Source organism: Cucumis melo, chloroplast (assembly GCF_025177605.1).
Source record: "Cucumis melo subsp. melo chloroplast, complete genome".
NCBI lineage: Eukaryota > Viridiplantae > Streptophyta > Magnoliopsida > Cucurbitales > Cucurbitaceae > Cucumis > Cucumis melo.
The window spans coordinates 45,001-52,500 of NC_015983.1; the positions used below are offsets into that span (position 1 = coordinate 45,001).

Here is a 7,500-nt window from a genome sequence, read left to right on the forward strand (position 1 = left end):
ATCTAATTGAATGAAATTTTTCATAGATCTAGCCCATTTTTTTTTCTCGAGTTAAGCAAAAGAGGTTAATTATATAAGTTTCAAACTTCAATTTTGCTGAATAATTAAATAAGTTTTATCTTTTCTCCCACCTTCAGAAGAATAAAGCATAGGCATTCCACCCACTATCGTTACAATTTTCTGAAAGATAACTATCTCGGTTTCATCTAGAAATTTATATAGAATCCTTGAAAAAGACTTTCCTTCATAAGAAAGAAAAGACTTACTGTCTTTGGGATCTGATGCTACACCGCTGCTCAATATTGTAGGGGATCCACCCTATTACATAAGTGGATTCCTTCATTTTGATCTTATATCATGATATAAGTAAGCAGTTTTTATTGTATCGGCCAAAAACCTGACTAATTGATCTTTACGGTGCTTCTTCTATCAATTAGATCCTTTATCCATAGAATAAAGTATCTAGGCATACCTATTTCTTCATATTTCTGCTTCTATGAAGTTTCTTTCTTTGCTACAGCTGATACAAATCGTTAGTTTGGACAATACATATGTAGAAAGCCTATTTTTTTTAGTATTTATTAGCGAATTTTCTCTTTTTTTTCTTTCTATAGTGGAGATAGTCGCACGTAATGACAGATCACAGCCATATTATTAAAAGCTTGTGGTAAGAACGGGTTTCGTTCTAGTGCCCGAAAATAATATTCCAAAGCTTTTGTATGTTCTCCGTTCCTTGTGTGGATAAGACCTATGTTATAGAGTATATAACTTCGATCATAGGGATCGATTTCTAGTCGCATAGCTTCATAATAATTCTGTAGAGCTTCCGCATAATTTCCTTCGGATTGAGCCGACATCCGTTACGGTCGTTCGTTATTCCATTGAAAGAATCTCCGTTCCAGAACCGTACGTGAGATTTTCATCTCATACGGCTCCCCCTTTATCTGATGCGCATAATGAGATGAGAATAATACATGAAATCAAAAAACATTGAAATACTCTCATTATGAACTCATGGGACTAGCGTTTTTACAAAAAATCTCTAGCCAACCTTCCTGTAAAAGATCTTTTCTTAACATCAAGCATGGTTTACTAGATAAAAATAAAAATGGTAACTCTAACAATTTCTTTGTCCTCAACGCCTCTAAATTTCCAGGAATTAGTCACTTCAACAGTCTTCGATGGTTATACAGGTATCCAAAATACAAACGAGATGGATGTTTGTTGTCCCAACCATTTTTCTAAGTTCCGATCCCGATAAGGAAAAGGTATAATTTATAACAAAGTTTTCGTGTTGTTGATTCCTAGGTGTAGTGCTTCTTCCCCTCTGCTACCTATTTTTACTAGTGAATATTTTTACTAGTGGAGTAGGGTTGACTTAATCCATAGGTTACACCTTTCGCTTAATACTAGAATCGACAATTAAAGCATCTAAGGTTACATTAATCGGGGATACACGACAGAAGGAATTTTTTGATTTTCAAATTGCACCTCCAAGAAGCGTAGATTTATTTCAATTATTGTTTTCTTTCTATCCCGAATACTGTGTCTTTCTACTAAGACGGAGAGCGGTAAAGAAAATTGAAAAAAAAAAAAATCAAATCGCACCATCTCTGTAATAGGTGAATGCCTCTTTTTCCCCGGAAGTTGTCGGAATTATTCGTAATAAGATATTGGCTACAATTGAAAAGGTCTTATCGATAAAATTTCCATTTATCCCACCAGATCTAGGCATCGGTAACAACCCCATTCTATAATTTCTTTTAATTACCTCTCGTGAGAAAATGATCCCACAAACAAAGGAATTGCATAGTACGAAATAACATAAAAACGGATTCATTAAAAAATCCCACTCGATATTTAAATTGTTTCTTTTTTATTTCACAGGAATCAATAAAAGAGAAGAAATATTTCAATCCGGTTAAATTTCATCCAAATGTAGTAGGATCAGAATGAAGAGAACTATTCTGATTTCAGCGAAGTTGAAGAAAAAAAGAATTTTATTTATCTGACTGGGGTAATTCTAGAAGTTTTTTGATTGAATTATGATACAAAAAAGAGCAAAAAGAATCGAATAATCATTCTATGATTCATAACTTGTGACTAGATATATGTATGGGATAAACAGTTGTTGGTGAAAAATCGAAAACTGTAAAAGTCGAATTTTTAGAAAAAAGGAATCATAGTTTAAAAAACTAAATAGAATCATGAGCTAAAAGTATCCATTAAACATAGTTAAAAAAAAATTATTTGTATAGTTAGAATTGGTTGGACGTGCCTATCAAAAAAAAAATTGAATATTAATGACTCACTATTAACTCGGTTTCTGGGCCATAATCATTCTGTAGGAGAGATGGCCGAGTGGTTGAAGGCGTAGCATTGGAACTGCTATGTAGGCTTTTGTTTACCGAGGGTTCGAATCCCTCTCTTTCCGTACTAATTCAACAATGTTACTGACCACAATGTATCAAATCAAATAACAATCGATACTATTATTCCAACGGTTAGACCTTTATGGATTCTTTATTTCGAATTTTTGTGGTACGGAAACGAAAAGACTGGAAAGAATGCACAAGAGATGAAAATCCCCCTACCGATCAATGATAGATGAATGATAGAAAAATTTCCGGATCAAAACCTTACTTTCCTTCGGTCTCTTTACTTAGACTTCGGCGAAGGGGAGGACGAAATTGTCCGAACCCTTGTTTTTTAGTTAGGTTTAAGTCTGACGAGAATAATATTCTACAACGAGCAATTCATTTATTTTTAAACTGACCCATTTACTATCTATTATTTGATTGACTAATCCTTTATATTGCAATGGCTGAAGAGTCAAATGTTTTGGCAATTCCTGAGGGGGGGATGAATCAAGATAATTTTGAATCAGTGTTCTCGATTTTTTTTCATCTTTTGCTGTAATAATATCTCGGGGTTTGCACCGATAACTTGGTATATCCACTATAGAACCATTAACTAAAATATGTCTATGATTAACTAATTGTCGGGCTTGAGGAATAGTCGAAGCCATACCCAATCGAAAAAGGATGTTATCCAAACGCATTTCAAGTAATTGTAGTAAAACTTGACCCGTTGATCCTTTGGCTTTTCCGGCGATACGAACGTATTTAAGTAATTGTCGTTCTGTAAGACCATAATGAAAACGCAATTTTTGTTTTTCTTCTAAACGAATACGATATTGAGATTTTTTACCGGAACGCGATTGGTTTTTAAGATCGTTTCCGGTTTTGGGCCTTTTACTAGTTAGTCCCGGTAAAGCCCCCAGACGGCGTATTTTTTTGAAACGAGGCCCTCTGTAACGCGACATAAAGACTCCTTATTTTATTTTATTTAAATTTCATAAACATTTTATTTTATTTAAATTTCATAAACTTAAATGAAAACTAAATGATAAATATTATAAATGAAGTGAAATCCAGTAAAGTATTGTACTACAAAACAAAGAATAATTAGATAACTTGGATCAATATCCGGATCCTATTGTATATGTAAATGATATAAAAAAGTAAGAGTTCCTTTCTTGATTTGTTCTACAGAAATAGAACCCCTCCTTTAGTCATAAAGGTAAGTAAGTTCCTACGACATCATAGATCGGTGACCTTTGAAAAAGGGTAAGAAGTCGTTTCTTTATTTATTTGATTTATCAATTATGTCAAAAATAAAATCAATAGAGAAAAGCCGGCTATCGGAATCGAACCGATGACCATCGCATTACAAATGCGATGCTCTAACCTCTGAGCTAAGCGGGCTCACATAACAGAAATGTTACATGCATAGTAATTTACTAAATTACTGGGATCTTAGCTATTCCTAATTAATATGAATATAGAATCTAATTTCATTTCAAATAAATATTCAATATTGGAATTGTTCTATTATAGAACATAATAATTAATATAACGATTAATAGAATATAGCGATAGAAAATTTTGATCTATTTATCAAATGGATGTGTATCAATAATTAATGTGTTAATCTTAATTGCATTTAATGCAATTGAGATGATAATGAAGCGTTTCTATGTTTTCATTCTGAAAGGTGGAAGATAAGACGAACAAGGGAATCGACCGTTTAAGTATTAAATTTTTTACTAAAAAAATAATAGAAAGAGGGGCAAATATATATGTTCATATATCTATCTATATTGATATATATTGAATTGCAGATACAGAAATGATAGAATCATTTTGGATCGGAACAAATATGGGTCTCCGATAGAGAAGAGAGAGATGAAAGAAGATAGACAAGAAATCCAATAGGAGGAAACACTTTTCAATAGAGGAATCGGTATTCTAATGACTTGAGTGGTTCCAGTATAATACAAATGAAAGAAAACGGGGAAGGACATCATAATGCGATACTAATCTTAAAAGAGGGGGATATGGCGAAATCGGTAGACGCTACGGACTTAATTAGATTGAGCCTTGGTATGGAAACCTACTAAGTGATAACTTTCAAATTCAGAGAAACCCTGGAATTAAAAATGGGCAATCCTGAGCCAAATCCTTTTTTCCGAAAAAAAAGGGTAGGTGCAGAGACTCAATGGAAGCTGTTCTAACAAATGGAGTTGACGACGTTGCGTTAGTAAAGGAATGAATCCTTCCATCGAAACTCCAGAAACGATGAAAGATAAACGTATTACGTACTGAAATACTATATTGATTAATGACAACTCGAATCTCTATTTTTTATATTTCTATAATTTTTTATATTTATATATATATATAAAATTATATATAAAAATGAACGAATTGTTATGAATCGATTCCAAGATCTACAAGTTGAAAAAATAATCGAATATTCATTGATCAAATCATTTACTCCATCATAGTCTGATAGATCTTTTGAAGAACTGATTAATCAGATCGAATAGAATAAAGATAGAGTCCCATTCTACATGTCAATAACGACAAAAATGAAATTTATAGTAAGAGGAAAATCCGTCGACTTTTAAAATCGTGAGGGTTCAAGTCCCTCTATCCCCAAAACCCTAAAAAGGCCCGTTGGCCTCTTTAATTATTTATCCGTTCATTAGCAATTCAGACTTTGTTATGTTTCTCATTCATTCGACTCTTTCACAAGCGTATTTGAGCGGAAATTTGATTTCTTATCACAAGGCTTGTGGTATATATTCTATATGATAGACGTACAAACGAACATCCTTGCGCAAGTAATCTGTGAAATTTGAATGATTAACTGTCTACTGTACTGAAACTTCGAAAGGCTTATCCAAGCCCTGAAATTTCGTATATCTTCAAAAAGAAGACTTTGGAATACCTTTTTTCTTATTTACAATTGACATAGACCAAAGTCATCTATTAAAATAAGGATAATGTGTCGGAAATGGCCGGGATAGCTCAGTTGGTAGAGCAGAGGACTGAAAATCCTCGTGTCACCAGTTCAAATCTGGTTCTTGGCACATCATGAATTTGTATGAGTATCTATTCTACGGATTCATTAATAATATAGATCATGAAAAATACTGATACATGATGATGTCTGGAAATCTACCCTTTAACTAAACTATATATATTTTTTACTCTATTTATAGATGTCGAAAATAGACAAGTAAAGATAAAGAGGATATTTATAGAAATATGTAAAGGATGTATATAGATATGTAAAAGAAAAGAATTTTCTTTTGTTTCCTCTTCTTTTTTATTTGTTCATACTCTGTCTCCTGGCGTTCAATTCCTATTTTATACATATTTGAAAGTTTCAATTAGTTCCTTATAAGACCCAAAAGTCTAGTCTAGGGGAGTTGAAAGGCGGGAATGGCCAAGATTCATCTCAGATACAGTACAAATAGAATCCGATTCTCTTTTCATATTATATTTCTTCATTTCACCCTATGTGACTTTTTAAAGCACATCTATAAGTCATATGCGTGATACATAGTTCATAATGCAGAACTCATTTAGTTCATCCTATTAGCTTGTGGCTCATCCAAAATAAGTATCTTACAAATTGGATAATCTCACCAAATCTCTAATTGTATTTTTTTTAATCAATAATAATAAGATGAATGAGACTTCAATTACTATGCTATATCTATAAGAGAACGTAAAAATGTATTTGAATATCTTGAGTTGTCGAAGTGAAGATTATTTTCGTATTATTTAATGAGCATCTTGTATTTCATAAAAATTGGGGGCAATATAATCCTTACGTAAGGGCCATCCTACCCAACTTTCAGGCATTAAGATACGCTTTAGACGTGGATGATTATCATAAGAAATTCCCAACATATCATAAGATTCCCTTTCTGGAAAATCCGCACTTTTCCAAACCCAGAAAACAGACGGAATTTTAGGATTTATCCTTGCGGCAAATACTTTTATGCATACCTCTTCCGGTTGATCTATACCATACTCGATTCTCGTAAGATGATACACACTAGCTAACAGTCCGCCTGGTGCTACATCATAAGCACATTGGGAACGTAGATAATTGTAACCATATACATATAAAATGACTGCAATGGAATGCCATTCCTCGGGCTTTATTTGTAAAGTCTCTATTCCTTGGTAATCGAAACCCAAAGATCTATGAACCAGTCCATGTTTGACTAGCCAAGAAGACAAATTACCCTGCATCTTCTCCCCCCCCCATTTTTTTATTTTTATTTGTATAAGTATTTCCCATTTACAATGAAAAATTGATGAAGATTCACTCGTTCTTTGCTTTGTTATTCTGTACAAAAAAAGTATACGGCCTAATTTACTAATTCGTAGGAAGAGACTGCACTTTTGTATTTGAAAAAAGTTTCAGGAGGGATGATCTCTGAAGTAGATGATGGTTGATAGAGTAATCCTTGATCGTAATTTCCAGTATTAGTACTTGGGCCAACATGAAATTTGTGATTGGTAGTAAAACACCGATTTTCCTCTTGAGACTTAATTCGATCTTCATAGATTTCTCGAGATATTTTCTTACGAAGTTTTGTTATAGCATCTATAACAGCCTCGGGTTTAGGCGGACAACCCGGCAAATACACATCGACAGGAATTAACTTATCGACTCCCCGAACAGTACTATAAGAATCGGTACTGAACATCCCTCCTGTAATTGTACATGCTCCCATAGCAATAACATATTTTGGTTCAGGCATTTGCTCATATAATCTTACTAAAGAAGGAGCCATTTTCATTGTTACCGTACCCGCTGTTAAAATTAAGTCTGCCTGTCTAGGACTAGATCTTGGTACCAGTCCATAACGATCAAAGTCGAATCGTGAACCTATTAATGAAGCGAATTCAATGAAGCAACAACTGGTACCATAGAGAAGCGGCCATAAACTGGAGAGTCTTGACCAATTTGAAAGATCATTTGATGTAGTTGAAATAACTGAAGTTTGGGTTGTTCGATCAAGTAAGGGAAACTCGATGGAATTCATAACTGTCTCAATGTTTTTTTTAATTGTCTGAATATTCAAAAACTAAGACCATTCCAATGCTCCTTTTCGCCATGCATAAACTAAAC

At 33.4% G+C, this 7,500-nt stretch overlaps 5 protein-coding genes and 4 non-coding genes across 9 annotated transcripts in view; 3 read left to right on the forward strand and 6 right to left on the reverse strand. All coding sequences in view use genetic code 11, as the record gives it.

Moving 5' to 3' along the window:
* ycf3 (hypothetical chloroplast RF34) overlaps positions 1 to 1,735 on the reverse strand; it is a 2,005-nt gene extending 270 nt beyond the window's left edge. The window contains exons 1-2 of the mRNA in view: positions 1,607 to 1,735; positions 630 to 857 (exon numbers count right to left, since the gene is read on the reverse strand). Of these exons, the coding sequence (YP_004841784.1) occupies positions 630 to 857; positions 1,607 to 1,735 (357 nt within the window). The remainder of the gene's footprint in view (positions 1 to 629; positions 858 to 1,606) is intronic.
* A 612-nt stretch (positions 1,736 to 2,347) lies between these two features.
* trnS-GGA lies at positions 2,348 to 2,434 on the forward strand. Its single transcript has one exon. It is a non-coding gene; the product is annotated as a tRNA-Ser (tRNA).
* Positions 2,435 to 2,719: 285 nt separating this feature from the next.
* On the reverse strand, positions 2,720 to 3,325 carry rps4 (ribosomal protein S4). The gene has a single exon. It carries the CDS (start codon positions 3,323 to 3,325, stop codon positions 2,720 to 2,722), a length of 606 nt encoding a protein of 201 aa, YP_004841785.1.
* Positions 3,326 to 3,694: 369 nt separating this feature from the next.
* On the reverse strand, positions 3,695 to 3,767 carry trnT-UGU. The gene has a single exon. It is a non-coding gene; the product is annotated as a tRNA-Thr (tRNA).
* Positions 3,768 to 4,393: 626 nt separating this feature from the next.
* trnL-UAA lies at positions 4,394 to 5,003 on the forward strand. Its single transcript has 2 exons — positions 4,394 to 4,431; positions 4,957 to 5,003. It is a non-coding gene; the product is annotated as a tRNA-Leu (tRNA).
* A 361-nt stretch (positions 5,004 to 5,364) lies between these two features.
* On the forward strand, positions 5,365 to 5,437 carry trnF-GAA. Its single transcript has one exon. It is a non-coding gene; the product is annotated as a tRNA-Phe (tRNA).
* Positions 5,438 to 6,137: 700 nt separating this feature from the next.
* Positions 6,138 to 6,614, reverse strand: ndhJ (NADH-plastoquinone oxidoreductase subunit J). Its single transcript has one exon. The coding sequence runs from the start codon at positions 6,612 to 6,614 to the stop codon at positions 6,138 to 6,140; it is 477 nt and encodes a 158-aa protein (YP_004841786.1).
* Positions 6,615 to 6,733: 119 nt separating this feature from the next.
* ndhK (NADH-plastoquinone oxidoreductase subunit K) lies at positions 6,734 to 7,414 on the reverse strand. Its single transcript has one exon. The coding sequence runs from the start codon at positions 7,412 to 7,414 to the stop codon at positions 6,734 to 6,736; it is 681 nt and encodes a 226-aa protein (YP_004841787.1).
* Positions 7,415 to 7,456: 42 nt separating this feature from the next.
* Positions 7,457 to 7,500, reverse strand: part of ndhC (NADH-plastoquinone oxidoreductase subunit 3) — a 363-nt gene continuing 319 nt past the window's right edge. The window contains exon 1 of the mRNA in view: positions 7,457 to 7,500. This exon is cut by the window's right edge and continues 319 nt beyond it. Coding sequence (YP_004841788.1) covers positions 7,457 to 7,500 — 44 coding nt within the window.